The sequence below is a fragment of the Canis lupus genome, chromosome X (genome assembly GCF_003254725.2).
Source record: "Canis lupus dingo isolate Sandy chromosome X, ASM325472v2, whole genome shotgun sequence".
Lineage (NCBI taxonomy): Eukaryota > Metazoa > Chordata > Mammalia > Carnivora > Canidae > Canis > Canis lupus.
This window is the reverse complement of record NC_064281.1, coordinates 10,942,791-10,964,238: the sequence shown is the minus strand read 5'-3', so window position 1 is coordinate 10,964,238 and position 21,448 is coordinate 10,942,791. Positions and strand designations below refer to the sequence as shown.

At 39.9% G+C, this 21,448-nt stretch overlaps 2 protein-coding genes across 5 annotated transcripts in view; one reads left to right on the top strand and one right to left on the bottom strand.

The window, feature by feature from the left end:
* Positions 1-21,448, top strand: part of FANCB (FA complementation group B) — a 462,529-nt gene that overhangs the window by 152,489 nt on the left and 288,592 nt on the right. The gene's annotated exons all lie outside the window — the stretch shown is intronic.
* The window catches only part of GLRA2 (glycine receptor alpha 2), a 178,018-nt gene that overhangs the window by 36,647 nt on the left and 119,923 nt on the right, over positions 1-21,448 (bottom strand). For all 4 annotated transcript variants that reach the window (XM_049107042.1, XM_025436970.3, XM_035711328.2 and 1 more), the window contains one exon: positions 3,354-3,503. In XM_049107042.1, coding sequence (XP_048962999.1) covers positions 3,354-3,503 — 150 coding nt within the window. The remainder of the gene's footprint in view (positions 1-3,353; positions 3,504-21,448) is intronic.

The following is a 21,448-nucleotide window of genomic DNA, read 5'->3' as shown; positions in this document are numbered from 1 at the left end:
GCCACATCTTCTTTATCCATTCATCAATCGAAGGACACTTGAGCTGCTTCCATATCTTGGCTATTGTAAATCATGCTGCTATAAACATAAGGGTGCATGTATCCCTTTGAATTAATGTTTTTGTACTTTGGGGGTACATATCCAGCAGTGCAGTTGCTGGATTGTCAGGTAGTTCTATCTTTAACTTTTTGAGGAACCTCCATACTGTTTTTCACAGCAGCTGCACCAGTTTGCATTCCCACCAACAGTGCACAAGGGTTCCTTTTTCTCCATGTCCTTGCCAACACCTGTTTGTCTCTTATGTTGTTGAATACCTATTTTTTCAAAGTATTCCAAAAAATAGAAAAGGAAGGAAAACCTCCAAAATCATTTCATGAGGCCAGTATCACCTTGATACCAAAACCAGTTGAAGACACCACTAAAAAAGAGAACTACAGCCCAATATCCCTGATGAACATAGATGTAAAAATTCTCAACAAAATACTACCAAACCAAATCCAACAGTACATTTAAAAAAATCATTCACCATGATCAAGTGGGATTTAATTTTGGGTTTCAAGGGTGGTTTAATGTTTGCAAATCAATTAATAAAAGAAAGAATAAGAACCATATGATCATTTCAATAGATGGAGAAAAAGCATTTGACAAGGTACAATATCCATTTATGATAAAAAAAAAAACTCCAACAGTGTAGGTTTAGAGGGAACATACTTCAACCTAATAAAGGCCATCTATGAAAACTCACAGCTGACATCATCCTCTAGGAGGAAAAACTGAGAGCTTTCCCCCTAAGATCAGGAACAAGATAAGGATGTCCACTCTCACAACTTTTATTCAGCACAGTACTAGAAGTCCTAGCCACAGCGATCAGACAACAAAAAGAAATAAAGGGCATCCAAATTTGGTAAGGAAGTAGTAAAGTAAAACTATTTGTAGATGACATAATTATATATATATATATATATATATATATATATATATATATCCAAAAGACTCCACCAAAAAAAACTTCTAGAAGTGATAAATGAATTCAGTAAAGTCACAAGATATAAAATCTACATACAGAAATCTGTTGCATTTATATACACCCATAATGAAGCAGCAGAAAGAGAAATTAAGTAAACAATCCCATTTATAATGGTACCAAAAATAATAAGATACCTAGGAATAAACCTAACCAAAGAGGTGGGAGATCTGTACTCTGAAAACTAAAATACTGATGAAAGAAATCGAAGAGGACACAAAGAAATGGAAAGGCATTTCATGCTCATGAATTGGAAGATTTCTACAATAGCCTCCTAACTGATCTGCTGCTGCTACTCTTGACCCCATGGACCATCCACTTGATAGCCTGGCATTTGCTATGTTGAAACTAATCTGTGAATTCTAGTCAGTTAGAATAAAATCCATCCCTTTATACTGGCTTGCAAAGTCCTATATGAATCTGAAATCACCTGTTCCTCTAACCTCATTTTCTACTACTTCATCTTCTTTTCCCCTGACTGCTCTAATATTGCCCAAGTTTCTGCAAACTTATAATATGACTCACTTGGGACTCCTGTGAAAAGTACTAACTCTTAGTGACCGTTCCCGCCCCCTGCCCGCCCCCCCACCCCCACAGCTTCTGATTCGGAGGTTTGGGAAAACGTACAAGAATCTACTTTTAACAAGTGTTCCATGTGACTCTTACGATAAGATACAAATACAGCCCAACAATCTTCCACATAAGCATTCTAAGGAAGTCCTACCAATTATTCAGAATTGGGAAGCAAAATGAAACTCATTTTCCATCTCTGGTCTAAGACACTATGCAGTCAGTGGCCATCTACTATGTAAGCCAGGGAATTCTGGGAATGTAGTTTATGTGCTGAAATACCCTCACATTCTAGTAATTTCCTGCATGGCACAAGTGCCACTTTGTGCAGACTCCTCTGGATGAGGTTGAAGAAATGGTTATCATCAACAAGAAGGCAAAGAAGAGAAAACTGAGAAAGGCTTGATACTCAATAGCATACAGCAAAGAATATGTGTGTGTGTTTCCCTAGGCTGTGGTAGAACAAAATGTTCCTAAGAGATAGAAAAGAGAAACAGATCAACCAGCCAGATACCAGTCCAGAGTATGTGCAGGAAACACTTCTGTAGATGAGGTCAGGACTCTGTGAGCTCATACACATGCAAGCTCCTCAACATAACCAACGTCTAAATCACAATAAATGTTTAGCTTTGCATCTAGGTATTTGGAGCATTGACAGTGAAACATTTTTGGTTTTGTTCCAACAGAGTTGTATATAACTATGGCTTCAATAGCAAGTTTAATTTCTCAGATTTTAGAGGAACAGATTTTGAAAAGTATCTGTCATTTACTGTGTGTTAAACTTTAACTTTAGTTCTCTAGTGACATTGTTACAAGCACTAGCATCCTCCACATTAAAGGCCATGTTTCTTTTCTAGAATCAGAAACTGAAAACAAGTGCAAGCTGTCTGGTGTCCTGTATAAAAGTGGATTATAAACCAGGGTGGTGCTTTTCCAACACGTACACACACTAAAATTACCTGGGGGGAATTTCAGAAATCCTGACTCCTGTGTGCCCCATCCCAAGATTGGGATTTAATTGCCATAGGGTGTGGCCAAGATTTGGGATATTTGAAAGATCCCCAGGCTATTCAAATGGGCAGGCAAAATTTAGGAACCTGGAGCTAATGATTTTGAGCATCTATTTGAACCCTCAAACCTCTGGATAGTGTAAAATTTGAGTTTATGCATTAAAATTTAAGTCAAGACAATGAGATCAGTTTGATGGGATTTATCAAGTTGTGACCAACCTGGGTAGGGACCTTATTTACATAAACCAGAGCAATTGATGAAAAAGTCAGTCGAAGAAGTTATGTATACAAAGTCACATATACACAAATTATTAATGTTCAAAAAATCAGGATTTTCAGGCAGTTTTGTCAAACTGAGTATATATCTCCAATTAGAGTTGCCTGATAAAACAGGGCTCCCAGTAAAAATCTTAATTTCAGATAAACAAATAATTTATTAATATAAAATAATTTATTAATATTAATATGTGTCTCCTATGCAATATTTGGGACACATTTATACCAAATGCTATTTATTTATCTAAAATTCAAGTTTAACTGCATGCCTTATGTTTTTATTTGCTAAGTGTGACAACCCTGCCCCAATTTTAAAGGACGAACCTAAGCAATAAGCCAGTATAGTAGGACACATCAGGACAAAAATGAACCTTAGCATCTCGCTCATCATGTATTCTATTTTCTGAATTACATTGCCTGGTTAACTACCTCAAGCTCTACCTGACTTTGTCTGCGCTGAGGGTCAACTGTACCTTATTCTGTCTCTTCTGTCGTCTCCGGAGCCGCAGGAACTCCTTGTGTTGCCTGGAGACAAAGTTCACTGCTGCATATTCCAGTAAGGCAGCAAACACAAACAGAAGGCACACCGCCATCCAGATGTCAATCGCCTTTACATAGGACACCTGAAAGAGAGAGACAAGAGGGGGCCACTGTGAAAACCTGTGGGGAAATTGGGTTCCTAATGTTGTGAGAAGCAGAATACCTCATTTTCCTTGATTTTCTATCCTTTCCTTAAGAGAATGCTTAAGCATTTCCCATTCCACTTTGCAGATTCGGGGCTGAGCAGTGAAAAGTACATGCTCTCTGCCCCAGGCCCTTGTTCATCTCTCTCAGTATAGCCCATCTGCTCAAGTAGCCTCATCCCGGAGACCGGCTCCGAAGATCACTACAAGAATTTCCTTCATGGAAAACAAAACAAAACAAACTTTGAAACTGCTTATTCCCTTCCATTTTTTTTCTTACTATTTAAAAGCTAGTGTAACTAAGATAATTCCCAAACCTGGATGAGAAATAAGCCATGTGTGGCTTTGGGCCCTTCAAAAACCTATTTGTAATTTCCATCAATCTAGTGGTCCTGACAATGAAAACAAATTTCTTTCTTTTTTTTTTAAAGATTTTATTTATTTATTCATGAGAATACACAGAGAGGAGAGAGAGAGGCAGAGACACAGGCAAGGGAGAAGCAGGCTCCATGCAGGGAGCCCGATGTGGGACTCCATCCCAGGTCTCCAGGATCACGCCCTGGGCTGAAGGCAGCGCTAAACCACTGAGCCACCCGGGCTGCCCTGAAAACAAATTTCTAAAGAGTTTTAAGCTATCACAGTTCAAAAATATTCAACCCAAATAAAGCATCAGGTTCTGGTCTTGGGAAGGTATCTGGTTAAAAAGGAAATTTTATAGCACTTTCTATGGTTGGCCAAGTGTTCGGTATATATAATCTTAAAGTTTGAGAAATCAGATTCTGAAAGCAAATAGTTTTTACTTGCAATGGAAAGTGCTACTCACCTTACCTCATTCCCAATTATTTTTTAAAATAACTAGATGATGTTGTAACCTACTGGACCCCAGACTACAAAGGATGCTTATCAAACTGCTAGCTGAATGTGTACTCTCTAGCTCTAAATTTTTTTTAAAGATTTACTTATTCATTTAAGAGAGAGAGAGAGATTGAGGGAGAGCGCACATGTGATGGAGGGCAAAGGGAGAGAGAGAGAAGCAGACTCCCTGCTGAGCAGGCAGCCAATGCAGGGCTCCATCTCACCACTCTGAGATCATGACTTGAGCCAAAATCAAGAGTCAGACACTTAACTGACTGAGTCACCCAGGCACCCCACCCTAACTTTTAAAAAAAGTTTTATTTATTTGAGACAGAGAGTGAGAAAGAGACCCTGTGAATGTAAGAGCATGCATGGGGTTGGGGGAGAGGGAGAGGGAGAGAGAGAATCTCCTGCAGACTCCCTCCTGAGCACGGAGTCCAATGCAGACTCAATCCTACGACCCTGAGATCATTACCTGACCCCAAATCAAGAGTCTGCCTCTTAACCAGCTGAGCCACCCAGGCACCTCTAGCTCTAACTTTTAAATACGGTTTCCAATTATTTTGATAGCAGACACTGGGTATTTACCAGCCAGTATTGTAAGCATTTTATCTGTATTTTCTAGCCATTACAATAACTGTATTACCCTTATTTTCTGATGAGGAAACTGGAGTACATAAGGGTTAAATTATTACCCAAGGTCACAGAGCTAATTAAATGGCAGAGCTAAGATTGTAATTGGATACCGGTCTGACTAGTGGATTTCCTTTCCCCCCACCCCCCCGCCACCACACACACACACACACTACTAGGATTATAGTTTGTATCTTACATTTCTCTTTGACCTTTATAGTGAGCATTTCTTACATCATTTAACTTTCTTCTAAATCATACTTGCATAATGGTCCAGACCATGATTAATAATTCTGTATCATAGGGCATATAGGTGATTTTTAGTTCTATTTTTTGCCACTATAAAATTTGGGGCTATGAACGTTCTTCCCCCAAAATATTTGGCTGTATCTCTGATTATTTGTTAGATCAGTCCTTAGAATGGGATTATAGGAATAAATGATAGGAAAACAGTCTTCTGACTTAGAAAGTTAGTAGTAACACAGTAGATGTAAAAGCAGAGGCTTCAGAGTGAGATGACCCAAGTAGAAAACAGCACTCTTTTCCTAACTCTATAATTTTGCCAAATTGTTAAACCTCTTTCTGCCTCCCATCCTTGTCTGTATAATAGGGACAATAATACCTATCTCAGAGTTATGTGGATAAGATCACTTAATATATACAAAGTGCTTAGAATAGTATTTGGTACAGAATAAGTGCTATATAAACATTTGCAATTATTTGTGTACATAAGGATGTGATTTTATTAATGGAGAAATTTTGGAAGAGTGAGAAAGATCAAGGAAAATAAAAATCCACAATCCTAATATATTCCAGTTATTATTTTTAAGGATACCATCTGCTTTACACTATTTGTCTCAGTCAACCTGAACTACTGGTCAGTCCCACATATGTTGTGACAAAATGGTCCAGCACTTTATCATCTCCAGCACTTTGAATATATCACCTTTCCTACCTGGGATACTTATTCTCATTCTTTCTGATTCACAGACTCTTCAGAATCCTTCAGTACTTGACTCATGCCAGCTCACCTGGGAAGCCTCCCCAACCTTACTACTTTCTCTCATCTGAGTTAGGAGCCACTTTCCTTTGCTTTCTCATCTTTCTCTGTTGAACCTGTCCCTTTTTACTCCATGAACTTCTCTGACCCTATCACTAGAGCATAAGCCGTTTGTTTTGTTTTTTAGACAGGCTCTATATATTATTAACCTTTGTATCACCAACATAGGACCTGGCAAATAGTGAGTAAGCATTAGCTATGTAGGATGGATGGATAAATCAATGATTGATTGACAGAAGGAATGAAGGAAGTATCTGGCCATCTTTCCATCTTTGTATTAAATTTCAATAATTTTATACTATATAACCTTACCCGCAGTTGCATGTATTTGATATTTCTAGGAGTGGACTGTGAGTGGATTTTAATTCTCTTAGCACACTTAGCATGCCTGGAATGTTTCTTCCCTTAATAAGCAATCATTTGTCTTGTGTTTGCTCTTCTAGAGCAATCCTGTTCCCCTGTAATTTGTCTTATATTTGCTCTTCTGGAGCAATCCTGTTTTCCTGTAATAATAGAACATTACCAATCACAGCATTCCCAGTTATATATTATTCAGAAGACCATAAATGTTTTAAGACCCAATAATGAGAGGAATTTGTCAGTGCCTGAGATATGTCCATACCAAGAGCTAAGTCCAAGAGAGCTGACCGCCACTCCTCCCCTTCCTGGTGTTTACAGCATTTAGTAATTTGTAAGCCTTTTCCTCAACTCGTTCTGGCCATCAGCAGGCCAAGCACATATTTGGCTTCTTTTATAGCTGCTCATAAATGAGCCCTTTCAGTCTCTTAAACATTTTGGTTGGTCTCTGAGTTTCCTCCAAATCATGAAAATCTTTCCAGCATTGAAGTGCTGGCATTAAATGCATTATTCACACGGATTTAGAAGGTGTTGTGAGACATCTATTACATATGATGTGATGTCCCTCAGTGCTAGTCTCTGAGGATTGAAATGCCTTTTTGTTGCTTTTACCCAGCTCTGATGTCAGATTCTCTCACTTTGGCTGCTAATCCCTAGATGTTGTTAGCTCACATCTTCCCCGTCACATTCTTTTTATGATTCTTGGGTTTACATGATTGCTTCCTGAACTACTTTACTACAATCTTGCAAAAAATAGTTTTCAAAGGTAATTAAGCTCTCAAAATGCTATTATGACTCAGTGAGTTGGTATCTTTCCAGGCATATTTAATTCAGGAAAATAAACATTGAGGGCATACTATGTGGAAGGCACTGTACTAGGTGCTGGTGGGAGGGGAGCAAAAGGTATATGGATAACAAAGATGCACATTGATACTTCCCAGATCATACTTCAGAGGACCTTGTTCACACTGTGCTCCAGGAAGTGCCATTCCCATACTTCAGGGAGCAGCAAATTATGGCCTATGGATCAAGTCTGGCTCACTACATGTTTTATAAAGTTTTATTGGAACACGGCCATACTCATTCATTTACATATTATCTATGGCTGCTTTTACACTAAGATGGCACAGTTGTGACAGAGCCCATGTGGCCTGTAAAACCTAAAATACATACTATGTTGTCCTTTACAGAAAACATTTGCTATGCCCTGACCTAGACTGTAGTGTCATTGGGTTTGTCCTGGGGTTGTACATCACAGTAGTGCTGCTTGGTGCTTGAGAAATTTGTGGTCTACTGAAGGAGACAGTCAAGTGAACATATCACTGATACAAAGTAGATGGTCTCCTGTGCCAGGGTAGAAGAAAGACCAAAAGGCTGCTAAAATGTGGGGAGGTTGACAGAGAAGATCAGGAAAGGCTTCATTCTTTAGTGATGTGGCATTTAACTAATGTTTGAAGAAGGTCAGGATTTGGTGGATGGAAACAGCAATGAAAACAAAGCCATGAGGATCGGAGAGTAGATGGGCTCAGGGATGGCAAAAAACCTATTAGCCAGGGTGTGCTAGGTACCTGGGAAGTACATGGTGGGCTGCGAGCAGATAGACTGGGCCAGATAGGCCAAGCAGAGGGCTTTGGGTTTCAGACGGCTCATAACGACAAGCTGATGATGGTTTTGAGGCGGGGTATAGCTGTGTAAGTCATTTTCTAATTATCCTGATGGTTTTTTTTTTTTCTGTCTTCAAAAGCAAGAGTCTTAGCAAAAGCAGACGTTTTCCCTCCTTACCAAAAGTTGTGAAAGGGAATATAAGGGAAGGGAGAAGAAATGTGTGGGAAATATCAGAAAGGGAGATAGAATGTAAAGACTGCTAACTCTGGGAAACGAACTAGGGGTGGTAGAAGGGGAGGAGGGCGGGGGTGGGAGTGAATGGGTGACGGGCACTGGGGGTTATTCTGTATGTTAGTAAATTGAACACCAATAAAAAATAAATTTAAAAAAAATAAACACATTAAAAAAAAAAAGTTGCCTTCCTTCCTCCTGCCACTTTCAGCTCTACACAAGGCCTGTTCTCTGCAAGCTTTCCAACAACATCTCCGAATCCTTTGCTGGATTTTCTTCTATTTGTCATGTTTCTTGAACTCTACCTCTTTAATTTTCCTTCTATCTTCATATCCTCAATGAATCTACCCATTGGATTCTATAGTTTTCTTCTTGTTCGTGTGTGTGTGTGTGTGTGTGTGTGTGTGTGTGTCCTATAGCAGAGATTGGCCAAGTTCTCATGAATCCCACTTCCTTTCCTGGGACACTAGTATAAAAAATTTGGCAGTTCAGTTGAATCCCCCGTGCAATGTGGGCAGAAGTGATAGATGCCACTTTGGGGCCTCTAAAATCTCCTATGAGGTCCTTATGATTTAACCCTTCCACAGCCACCTTGGATGTCACTGATTTCAGATGGCAGTGCCAAAAGATGGAAGAAGCCTGGATCCCTAAAAGACCTAGGGCCACCCACTCTACAGAAGAGTATAATTTAAGTGAGAAATAAACTTTCATTGTATTAAGCCGCAGAGATTTCAGGGTTCTGCGTTTCTAACACTCCCAAATCCATCATTCAGTCCTGACCTCTCACCTCTCATTCCTGTCATAACTCTAAAATGCCTGCAGTTAGTATCTGAAAAATCAAACTCATTAAATGCCCCTCTTTCCCTTTCATCTGATTTGAATCTTCCCACTAGCAAACATAGTTTTACCATTGGTTCCTTCCTTGCCTTCATCTCTAATACTCAATCTGTTGTAAAAGCTCAACATTTCTTTCTGCAAAGTACCCTTGGGTACTTCTCTCCATTTTAAATATATCACTACAACCCTGGCAACTAACACTTCAACCTGGTTATTATAACCTTCTGACTGAGTCCCCCACTCCTTGTATTCAATTCTTCTCTGTGCACTTTATCCTTTTGCTTTTGCTAGATTAAATTTAAAATGCCAATTTCATGTTGCAACATACCTGTTTAAGAGTTGCGGAAGCTGCCTATTACCAGCTCTAGTATCCAAGATCTTGCACAGCATGTGTCCACCCCAGTTAATCTGATTCCACTCTTTCCTAACATGAACCTTGTACTTTGTTTAAGTAATTCTGCTTATCCCTGAGGGAGCCAAGTCCATTCCTACTGAGAACCCCAGTGGTTCATAACTGGGTGTGGTTTTGCACCCTAGGAGGCACGTGGCAATGTCTGGAGATATTTTGGGTTGTCACAACTAAGGGGAGGTGCTACTGGTGTCCAGGAGGTTGAGGTCAGGAATGCTGCTAAATATTCTATAATGCACAGAACAACCTCCACAATGAAGAATTATCTGACCCCAAATGTCAATAATTCAGAGGTTAATAAACTCTGAAATGGAGAAAGCAAAAACTCTCCCAGCCCAGGCATCTATATGTAGTCCAGTGGTTCTCTACTGGGGACAGTATTGTTCTGAGAAGACACTTGGCAATGTCTGAAGATGTTTTTGGTTGTCCCAACTGGAGAGTGGGGTTTTGCCACTAGCTTCTAGTGGTTAGAGGCCGAGGATACTGCTGTAGATGCCCAACAATGCATAAGACTGTTCCCATGACCTAGAATTACCCAGCCCTACATGTTAATAGTGTTAAGGTTGAGAAAAACCTGGCCTATATGTTTTTTATCAGCATAGACATCCTTCCTGCCTTTCTGCTACCTGTTTATTGCCAGATAATTCCTCAAGGAGTAGTTCAAATTCCATCTCCAGACTGATGCTTTCTCTGCCTATTCTAGTCCACAGTGGTCTTGCCCATCTTCAGAATTTGTATTATACCTACAGTTAGGATTGTACAGTTTAGTCTTTGCTTCGTATATGCATTTTTTCTTCACTCAACTAAAGTGTATGATACCGGGGGATAAAGATCCAAAAATGTCTTTTGTATCTATGCCACCAAGGACAAATCTTTAAGTATATCATAGATGCCCCATAGTTTCTGTTGATTGACAAGTTATCCAAAACATATATAAATTCAAATTCCTTTCACAATCAATGCTTTTTATGAAGGATCAGCTACCAAAACAAAACTGAGAAAAACAAAAACTAAAAGGAAAAAATTAGCTTTGGTCTTTATAGGTGATAATATCCAGCTCACTATTTATTTGCACTAAGGGAAAGAAGCATACTTATTATTTTCATGACCTTACAATTTATGTAATTTGCAAACTACTTAAAGAGGTAGAGCCAGTCGAATGGGTTAGATTTTTGTGGCACTAAATAAACATTTACCTGGTATTTGAACACATCAGTTAGATAATGGAGTTTAGCTCATTGCTCAGTTGTTTTGGCATCACGTTGACATTTCTTAAGATATTTTGCATCAGTGGTTATTTTCAGTACTGTCTTGGCATTTTTTAAAAACTTGGGCAAGTTTTCTTGAGTAAATTTTTTATTAATTATATACTCAGATCAGTTTCAAAAGGGAAAACCATCCCTGAATTTACTTACTTTAGTACCATAATATGTTTTGTTTATATTAAAAAACTACACCATATTCCATGTCATGGAGCTGATTGTTTAAGGGTTGGACCATTTTCTGCCCAGGGTTTATCCTCCACAGAGAAGAGTGAATCATCATTGTATGAGGATTGCCTGAATGTCCTTACAGCTTGGATGCCCTCTACATCCTTCATGGGCAAGTCACTCTCCTTTGACAATTTGTCAACAAAAATATATCCATATTCTCAGCTTCTGAGCTGACCTCAGAGAGCTGTGACATTCCTCCAGCAGACAAGCAAGGAGGGTTAGTTATGTGCACATATGGAAAGAAACTCTCAACAGTAGGGAAAAATCACAAATTACTGTGATAAACCAAGTAGCATTTTTTTAAAATAGGCTCCATGCCAGCGTGCAGCCCAATGTGGGGCTTGAACTCATGACCCTGAGATCAAGACCTAAGCTGAGATCAAGATTCAGATGCTTAACCCATTGAGCCACCACGGTGCCCCCAAGTAATACTTTTTAAAAGAAAAGAGGCAAAATGGATTCATAGGGAAATCTCAAAATGCTAAGATATTTTTCTTTAAGTGGAATGGTCTCTCACACCCACCTGTTTGAGTCTATATTAATTCTCATACTATACATACAAACCATTGCTAAACCAGAATAGAAGCTTTTCTGCTGTGTACAGTACAATTGCTTTTTATCTAATTTAGAAGGCAAAATTTTAATTAACCCTGGTTAATGCAGCTGTCAAAATGAAAGATACCTGTTGGTCATACTAGCCTGACTTGTGCTTTCATTATGTAGAATAGAAGCCTTTGGCAACTCCAATGAACTTGTCCTTTATTCAGTGCTATGAAGTACACCACCACTCTCTCCATCCCCATTTTATGGGGGAGAAAAATAAGTTTATTAAATGCATATCAAAAGCTTATACAGCTGGTAATCAACAACAGAGGAAATGAGAAATTCTGGCTTTGATTTTCTGTTTTGACTCTTACCTACATTCAGTCACTGTAAAAATATCATCTGAAAAAATATAGACAGTTGAATTAATCCTAGTGCCAAAGATTTGTGGTGTTGTACAATTTTATCTTTATAATTTCACTGCCAAGTTGCCATTTTTATTGCCTAATTAAAGAGCTCACATCTGCTGTTTAAGGCCAGGAAAATCAGATTGCCTTGGCAGAGAGGGATGGTGGCAGCACTGAGTACCTGGCCCAAACCAGTGTCACCACCCCTACCCCATTTTCTCTCTAGTCTTATGCTCTTGTTGGGTTCTGGGTAGAATATTGAGTAAACACTATTGTGAAGGTGCTGTTTGTAGAAACAGCCATTGGGTGGCAGTGCCTCCAAGCCTGGTATCTGTAGGAGGCAACTAGAAAATGGTACTCTAAATCACAAAACTTTCATAAAGGACAGACCTGAACAACCTTCAGGGACCAATTAGTTTGTTGAGTGGTGCACAGGCCTAGCTAGCTGGTATCATTTACAAAGATGAATCAGTTTCTCTCTATGATGGTGGTCCAAAAACTGTTCAAAGTAGCTTGCCAAAGTGTACTACCCACATGAATTTTTATGGGTAGAGAAGCTAAGAAAAGGGTAGAACTGCCAGCCCCAGAATATATAAGGACTCTTAGGTGATATCTGCTATTAGGGGTGCCAAAGGGACACCCTGCAGAAAGGCTCCCCCAAGTCTCTCAGCCTTGTGCAAATGTAGCCATCTAGGGAGGAGGCCAAGGTGATGAGGAAGCGGCATCTGGAAAAAGGGGAGGAAGCAGGACTAGGGGGCATCTTCTCCCCTGTGCTTGTGTTTGCACGTGTCTCATCACACTCCCAGCTCATGGCCGGGAATACGGATTTCTCCCACAATCTGCTTCCCGTAGCTGCACCCCTAGTGCCAAAACAAGGGCAGTGTATTCTCAAACAAGGGCAGAAATGAAGAGGGAGTGGGAGCCAGGAGCAAATGCCCACTAGTGAAAAAACAACCCCGGCGAAGAAAAAAGCCAACTGGATGATCTCCGTGTTAGAAAGACAACCACCAGCTTTTGGAGGATGATGATGATCCTCCACTTTATTAAGAGATATTTGTGTCGTCAGATAGATATTTGTGTGTGTGTGTGTGTGTGTGTGTGTGTGTGTGTGAGAGAGAGAGAGAGAGAGAGAGAGAGAGAGAGAGAGAGAGATTGGGGAGAATATGAAGATGGGAAAGTAAGAAAGGAAAGGAATAGTTTTTGAGCCAGGCCAGCTTGGATTTAAATTCTAGCTGAATGGCCAGTGAAATTGGGAAAATCACTTAACCTTTTAAAATCTCAGTTTCCTCATACTGAAGTAGGGGCTCAAGGATTCTAGTGTCATGGGATCACCAAAGGATTGAATAAGACACTATGTAAATCTTAACACTCATTTGGCAGATTGCAGACCCTCAATCACAGTGGTTTGCCACTGAGGAGCTCCTGTAGCCATTGGGAAATTCAAAACTTGCAAAATTCAAGGCAATTTTCCCCGGAGGAATAAATGTAGAATTTATTGTATTTCATGTTCTGTGCATGCAGTAAGACTTTATTAGTATTTTTACATTGCCCTATTTCAAATTCACATAAGCTAAGTTCACATAAAATGGAACCTCATTGTAGTGAATACAACAAATATACAGTGACAGAGGAATATGTCACAGGACCTGATATATGCTGTTACCAAAACATGACAATGAACCACCACTATCAGCAACAAAAAGCTTGCAGCAACACACCTCTAGGAATTATTTCCATTATAAAGATAAGAATGCTCCAGTTTACTCATCAGCTACCACGATCACATGGCCACAGAGTGGTTGTGCTGCTCTTCCCATCTACCTGATGTGACTCCACACTCAGTGCTTTTTTGGTTCACTGATCCCTGTGGGAACCTTCCTCTCTGGGGAGCGAGTCAGGAGAATTCCTCACAGACTGTGATTTCACCAGATGACAACATCTGATGTGAAAGAGAAGTGGGAACGTGCACACGGTTGGGCAGCGCACAAGGAACCGCAGCACCGTCACTCCTGTAGCCGTGGAGATACTATGAACATAAGTGTTTAAAGATGAGCGATAACCACTCTGTTCTTGATTTGCTTTCTCAGCAGTTAGTGCTATTTCCACTTCTTTAGTGATTCCCTTACACACCCCACCCAGGTGCAAATTTCATACTTGCAAGCAAGGAAGGAGAAGGGGGAGAAGGTTAATACAAACAGCTCAGTCTCATTCTCTGGACTAAGGCTGAGTGAAAGGCCTTGGAATGATGGCCAGGGTTTATAGTGACAAAGGTTTTCTCCAGCTTTCCATTTGGTGCTCCCCAGGGAGGAGGCTTGATGGGAGAGGGAATATGGCAAATCTGAGGCATCCCTACCTCCTAGACTGGGCTTGTTGGCTTATCATTTCCAGGTTGGCAGTGCTCCCTAGAGTAGGATAAGGAGGCCAGATCAGGAAGGCAGCCTTGGCCAAACCTCTCACCCTGACCATTTCTGAAATGCAGAATGTTGGAATGCATGGGCAGGCCAAGTACTGAGTGTGTGCAGGCTTCTTGTCACCCCACAACAATCCTGATGGTGGGTTCCTGATTCACACCAACTTCTGAGATGATCAGAAGGTAAGTCCAGTGAGGAATGGTTGGTTCTGAACTATAAAATGGTGACAGTCTGAGAAACCCAGTTAAGCCTACAATTATAGAGAAGCCATTTCCTCAACAGCACCTAGAATCCTTTGATGACTTCAGGGTACAAGAGACTTCTCCGGGTGCTGACCTTCCCCACAATGTACCCGAGTCCTCCAAACACTGGATGCCACATCCTGGGGATAAGGATAAGTGTTCTTTTGGTGGAGGGACAAAGACTATTAAACAGCTGAGGACATAGTGTGAGATGATAATTGAATGGCAGAGTCCGTGGTAACTGAGAAGTTGACCACCCACCTCCTGGCTTCTGGCCTGGTTTAGCATCAGCTTTGTACTTGCTGCATATGAGCTCACAGTGGAGGTAGCAGGCCAGTGAGGATGTCTCCATAGAACCTTGACAGAAACCTTCCCTTCTTGGCTTGAGACTCTGAGCGCTCATGCCTGGTGCATGCTAATCTAAAGCTCCTGAAGCTCATCAGCGGCCTACTGTTTCAGACCACTCAAAGTAAGACTGAAATGGAAAAATTCCAGGCTCCCATCAAGTTCCAGGTTACATGTGGGGAGGAGAAAACAAGATAAGGAGCTACAGGTCAGTCAGGACTAGAGAATTAATGGATACAAAAGCCACTGGCTGGGCTGGTGATCTCACTTTTTGTTACTGTAAATTACCAAAGAGCTGGCCTCTACTGTATCCATTTCCTGTAGCCTAGCAGCGTTTTGATTCAAGTCAGCTCTATGCCTTTCTCCTCACCACAAAAATCAGAAGCACGAATCACCCACTAATAATTACTTATTTGCAAAATATACTAGCCTGCAGGAGTCTGTTAGTAATTAAAAAGAAATCCTACAGCCTCTTGAATAAAATGACAAAAATAGATGTGCAAGCTCTTTGAAGAAATTAAAAAAAAAGACCCTGCCATCAGAAAGCAGTATTATTATATTTCATTTTTTTAAAGATTTTTTTTATTTATTCATGAGAGACACAGAGAGAGAGAGACAGAGAGGCAGAGACACAGGCAGAGGGATAAGCAGGCTCCATGCAGGGAACCTGACGTGGGACTCCATCCTGAGTCTCCAGGATCACACCCTGGGTAGAAGGCGGCACTAAACTGCTGAGCCACCTGGGCTGCCCTATTATTATATTTCAATATGGAAATGTACAGACTAGTAAAAACAATAAATTGTAAATGTGAAAAGATTTTGGTAGGACTTATTGAGCACATCAGTTTCTAATATATCAGTTGTATATATCTGCTTCAGAGAATTACAATTGATCTCAATCCCTTGGTGGCAATCAGTCCTGTAGGATTATAGAAACTGAGAGGAGGTAGCAGGGCTGTGATGGAGAGATCAATGAGAAGATGCCAGGGATATGTGTTTTGGCCTTGCTATTGCCTGACTTTGCAAACTCAATCACATCATTTCACCTTTCTGGGCCTCAGGTTCCTTCTTAGAAAAAGAAAAGGCTCGGATGATCATCTTTAAGGTTTCTGCTATTCTTTGATTCTGTGACTCAGGGGAGAGAGAAAGTGATGAGGGAGGAAACCAAGTCAATAGCAGGATGGGGTCCCAGTCTCAAGGGAGCCTTCTTTACCCTATGCCCTGCTTTCTTACCACCTTCAATGTCATCCATCCAATAATGTATATTCATTGAGCTCTTCTGTGTGCCAGGCAGAACTTGCCTAAAATGGTGAATTCCTTGCTTAGCAACAAATTGCACTGATGGAAAATATTTATGTGTAGAAGACTGATGTGGCAGATGCACTGAGTTCACCTACAAATTCAGTGGGAAAGTCTCCTAGAAATGGTCAGCAACTTACCTCAAGCCCCTGAGCCTCTCCGTTCTTCTGCCTAAGATATTTTTTCTGGTGCTTTAACAACTTTTTCTACTTGTACACAAGGAAGCCTAGAACACTCCTAAAGGCAGCCCTCAACTAGGGAGGAGTGGGAGCTGAGTTGGTAGATAAAGACCTCAGATTTCAGATTATTGGTGGGACAAGTCCAGTGAAGATTCTATATGGTTTTTCAGAGGATCCCCAGCAGGACTGAACCCTGGTTGCCCTCCATGGTAACCAATTCCATAATACACTTTATTGGCTTTTCCCCTTTCCTTGTTTACTCCCCACATTCTCATTTGTCCTTCTTCAGACCACCTTCCAAATGAACTCTCTGTACCCAAATACTTGTTAGAGGGCCCACAGTTTACTGAAACAAATGACCCAAACCTAAAATTGGATCAGGGAAGCCTGACACAAATATGATGCCTGCCATATCAGGCACCATTTAGAAACCAGGATGGCAAGCAAACCAGCCACACCTCCTCCTGAAAATGTCTTATCGACAAAAGCCCTATATCTGGCTGGTTTGCACATCATCAATAGGAATGGAGTGTCAACATGGTTCAAAAACCAATCTGGAGAAGTATCAAATCAATTTGGGATCTAGTACCCATATAATTTAATACCCATCACTTCCCTTTTTGTTCTACACAGATAGTTTTGAACTGATCATATTAGAATTGTGTAACTACAACAATCATAATAACAATAACTATTCAATAATATGCAAGAGTTATCCAACATATACTAACCCTCTTGGGTCAGGGAAATAATGAGAGCACTTTATTTACAGAAACATAATCTGTTCTATGCTAGATATGATGTTTGTTAGGAAGATTGAGTCACAGCTATCTTTTGAGCTTATAAGGATGGACATATTATGAAGGTACAAATTGTTCCTATTGACAGGACACCAATTAAAAATGTTAACGACATTACACTAAAAGACCAGTGAAGACTTAGTTTTAATAGCGGCCCCCAATGATTCTTGCCTCCTGGTATTATAACCCCCTCCCTTTGACTCTGAGCCAGACCTAGTAACTTATTTCTAACAAATACATTACGGCAAAGTGATGGGATGTTACTTTCATTATTAGGTTATAAAACATAGACTTCCATCTTGCTTGTACTTTCTTTCTTGCTGGCATGCTCTCTCTGGCTCTTTTCACGGGCTGGGCTTGGCGGAGAAGGCTCCCTGGCAAGGAACTGAGGGTGGCGGTCAGCCAACAGTCAGTGAGGAACCAAGGCCTCCGTCCAACAGCCCAGAAGGAACTGAATTCTGCCAACAACCACATGGGTTGGCTTGGAAGTGGATCCTTCTCTAGTTGGGCCTTCATATAAGACTGCAGTCCTAGCTGACACCTTGATTTCAGCCTCCTGAGAGACCCTGAGACAAAGATCCCAGCTAAGTTTTGCCTGGATTCCTGATCCATAGAAGGTAAAGATTAAAATGTTTAAGCCACTAAATTTAGTGGTGTGTTGGGGGGGTGATTTGTTATATAGTGATAGTTAACTAATACATGGTGTCTTCAGGAGAAGCAAGAGGGAGAAGAGAGAATGAAAGGGAAAGAGATAAGTTGTGTACTTTGGGACTCACAAAGTCAGAATTTGGTAAGATTTTGTGGTTTAGTTTTAGACCTTTTATTTTATTTTTTAAAAAGATTTTATTTATTTATTCATGAGAGACACACAGAGAGAGGCAGAGACATAGGCAGAGGGAGAAGCAGGCTCCATGCAGAGAGCCTGATGCGGGACTCCATCCCGGGACCCTGGGATCACAGCCTGAGCCAAAGGCAGATGTTCAACCACTGAGCCACCCAGGTGCCCCAATTTTGGACTTTTTAAAGAGGAAAGTTTAGTTAAAAATTAATAGCTAAGGTATCTGGGAAGATATCATTAGCATAAGAGAACAAGAACCATAATACATTCATTTTTAATCTATTCATTCAAGCAGGCTCTCTGCTTAAACATATATGAAATAGCTATTCAAAATCAGTTTACCTGTCACAAACAACTGTCTATGGGTTAAATCTGTCCTACTAGTTTCCTTTGTACATAAAGTTTAATTAGAATGCAGCCATACCCATTCATTTATATACAGTGTGTGGCTCTTTAGTTACTACTTACAATGGTATAGTTGAGTAGTTGCAATAGAGCTCTTACAGTTCAGAATGCCTAATAGATCTAGCCCTTTACAGAAAAAAATTTTGTCATGTATTCCTGAACTAATCATATATTGTAGTTCAAGCTAAACACTACCCAGGGTAGTCTGAGCCAATAAATTTTCTCTATGTTTTGATCAACATAGAAAGTAAAACTGGATCATTCATACTCAAACATTCCATTGTAAGTTTTTTTTTCTGGAACCACTAAAATTCTCATCTCAATTGCTTGTTGCTATTGTGTATACAGACATAGAATCCTCAAATGAACTGCATATTTTTAGCAGTCAGTCAACAATTCCTTGTAAACTGTTCCATAGATGATGGCCATGCACTCTATTCATGCTATGTTGGCATGGGGGTAAAACCCATTTGCACCAGTGTTTGACTTTGGGGGTCCAAATCAGGCCTTGCCTCTTCCTAGCTATCTACTTTGTGCAAGACACTTAATCACTCTGTGCCTCAGATTTCTCAGCTGAGTAATGGGGACAGTAATGAAGCTGATCCCATGGGTTTGCTGTTAACAATTGAGATATACATGAACTAACAAGGGGGTAGTGCTTACAGCTGGGCCTGGGACTTTGTAAATGCTCTAATGTGTTAACTCTGATTGTCACGGTGGAGCTGACCTCTTGGACTCCCATCCTGCCATTAGAGTTGATGCCTTGAGTACTGCAAATTAGTTAGATTAATTAATAGTTTCATCCAATTTAGTATCTTCATTAAAATTAAATATGGAAGTCAGTCTCGTGTGACTTCTTCCTGGATGGAAGCACTTCAGAGATTTTGGGCAACTGCTCTATCTTAAAATCAATGCTATCAGGAATGACTGATTTTCCTGGCACTCTTCTTGTTTTAGAATGACCTTTTGGCCTGAAATGGCTCAGTTTTACCTTTAAATCCCCAACTGTTTATTTTTAGAAAACTGGGCAAAATTATTCATGTGGAATTTAGATAAACAGAACGCAAACTGTATATTTGCTCAAATCCTATTTAGAGATTCATTTATGCTTCTGTAATTCATAATTGAATTTGATCTTTTCCATAAACTTTTGTTGAGCCTTATCCAGTATTATGACTCATGGTGGTAATAGTGAAGGCATTTATGAGTAATATTATGAAAATACAAAGTTTGTGTAATTTTTCCCAGTTTCTCTAACATTCTGAAGCATATTGTCACAATAAATAATTAGTATCATGTATGTTGTGTAGTATACAAAGAACTTTCAAAAATATTTCAAAATGCAATTCATTCTATCTTCACATGCTATAGTCGTGCAGATACTAAGGTCAGGTAGCTTGAGAGATTTCCCTAATGTCAAAGAATTAGTTAAGGGCAAAGCCAGGCCTTGAACAGGATTCTTTGTCTAGCCTTATTTCCAATGTGACATCGCATGTGCATTCTAGTTTTAACACTTGGAATATTTTTATTATACTCTAAGTCTTTCATCAGCATATCTCCTAATACCTTAGACCTAACAATTAATTGGAATATTTGATTAATCAGAATAGAAAGAATCACTATTTCCAGGGGATTTTTGCCTATGAAAAGGGTTTGGCCACATGGTATCTTAGATTCTTCCTTATTCTTTTACTTGTCTTTGCTCATTGATAACAGATTTTTGTGTTATTCACTGTTAAGATATTTGTACCATGCCTCAGTGATGTGGATAGTCAAGGACCGACTCTACTATCCCTTCCCCCAGTTTGAGGATTGATCAAGTTCAATATTTGCCTGGCTTATCCATATTAATTCTCCATTGGTGACTGAGGCTAGTTAGAGTAATTTGCAAGGACTAGATGAAAAAACACCAATCCGAATTTTAGAGCTGAGATAACTTTCTAGATGAGCCCTCATTTTTCAGATGAGGAATGGAAATGAAAAGGCCAAGATTGTCTATGACTGCCTGCTTTAAACTATGCTGATCCCATGCATTCTGAAAGCATAATTAAGCATGGAGGTGGAGGTGCTATTCAGAAAAGATAAACAGCAACTAACTCAAGATGTATTTGGATTAGCAGGCTCCCATTTGGGGATGAACATATGTCCTGAAAAATTAAGTTATAGAGTCAGTCACTACTCATTGCAAATTACTTTAATAAAATTGGTACTTAACTGAGACTGGCCTAATTGGCTGGAATTTACATTGTAGAAGGTAAAAAAAGAATCAAGGAGGTTTCTGAATTTTGGAACTAGATCAGTCATATGAGATTAGTGGCTTCTTCAAGGGCTGAGTACAGAATTAAGAGTAGAAAATGCTGGTGATGAACACTGGCCACGTTGCCATTTTTTCTGATGTACTTCGGTTCTTGGTGTGCTACTGACCACATCTGGGTACCAATACTGGGGGCTGTCAATGTCTGATGGGAATCATAGGACTTGTTTAGAGTGTTATCTACTTGCCAGACACCTTAAATCTATCCTTAATATTTTCCTCCCAATATCTCACTCCCTTTCCCTAGTCATCTTCTCTAAGTCTAGAGAATTCCTCTAAGAAGAATTCTAAAGAAGGGAAAGCTATGGAAATACTCATGCATTCATTCCACAAATGATTCTGAGGATATTCTATGTGCCAAGTGCTGTCATGTCCTAAGGATACAACAATGTATGAGACATGCTCCCTGTTTTCAGGGACCTTGAATGTGTTGACAAGTAAACAGTTATAATGCAGGGTAAAAATTGTTAAAATAGCAGGAGGTACAGATGCTAGATTGACAGAGAGGAAAGGAGCCCATCTGGGTTTAGGGAACACATGGTTTGAAAACCTATGTTCAAGGAAATGTCTGGTAAGTTGAGACTTGAGGTGAGCATGAATAGAAGACCTAATAACATAATTA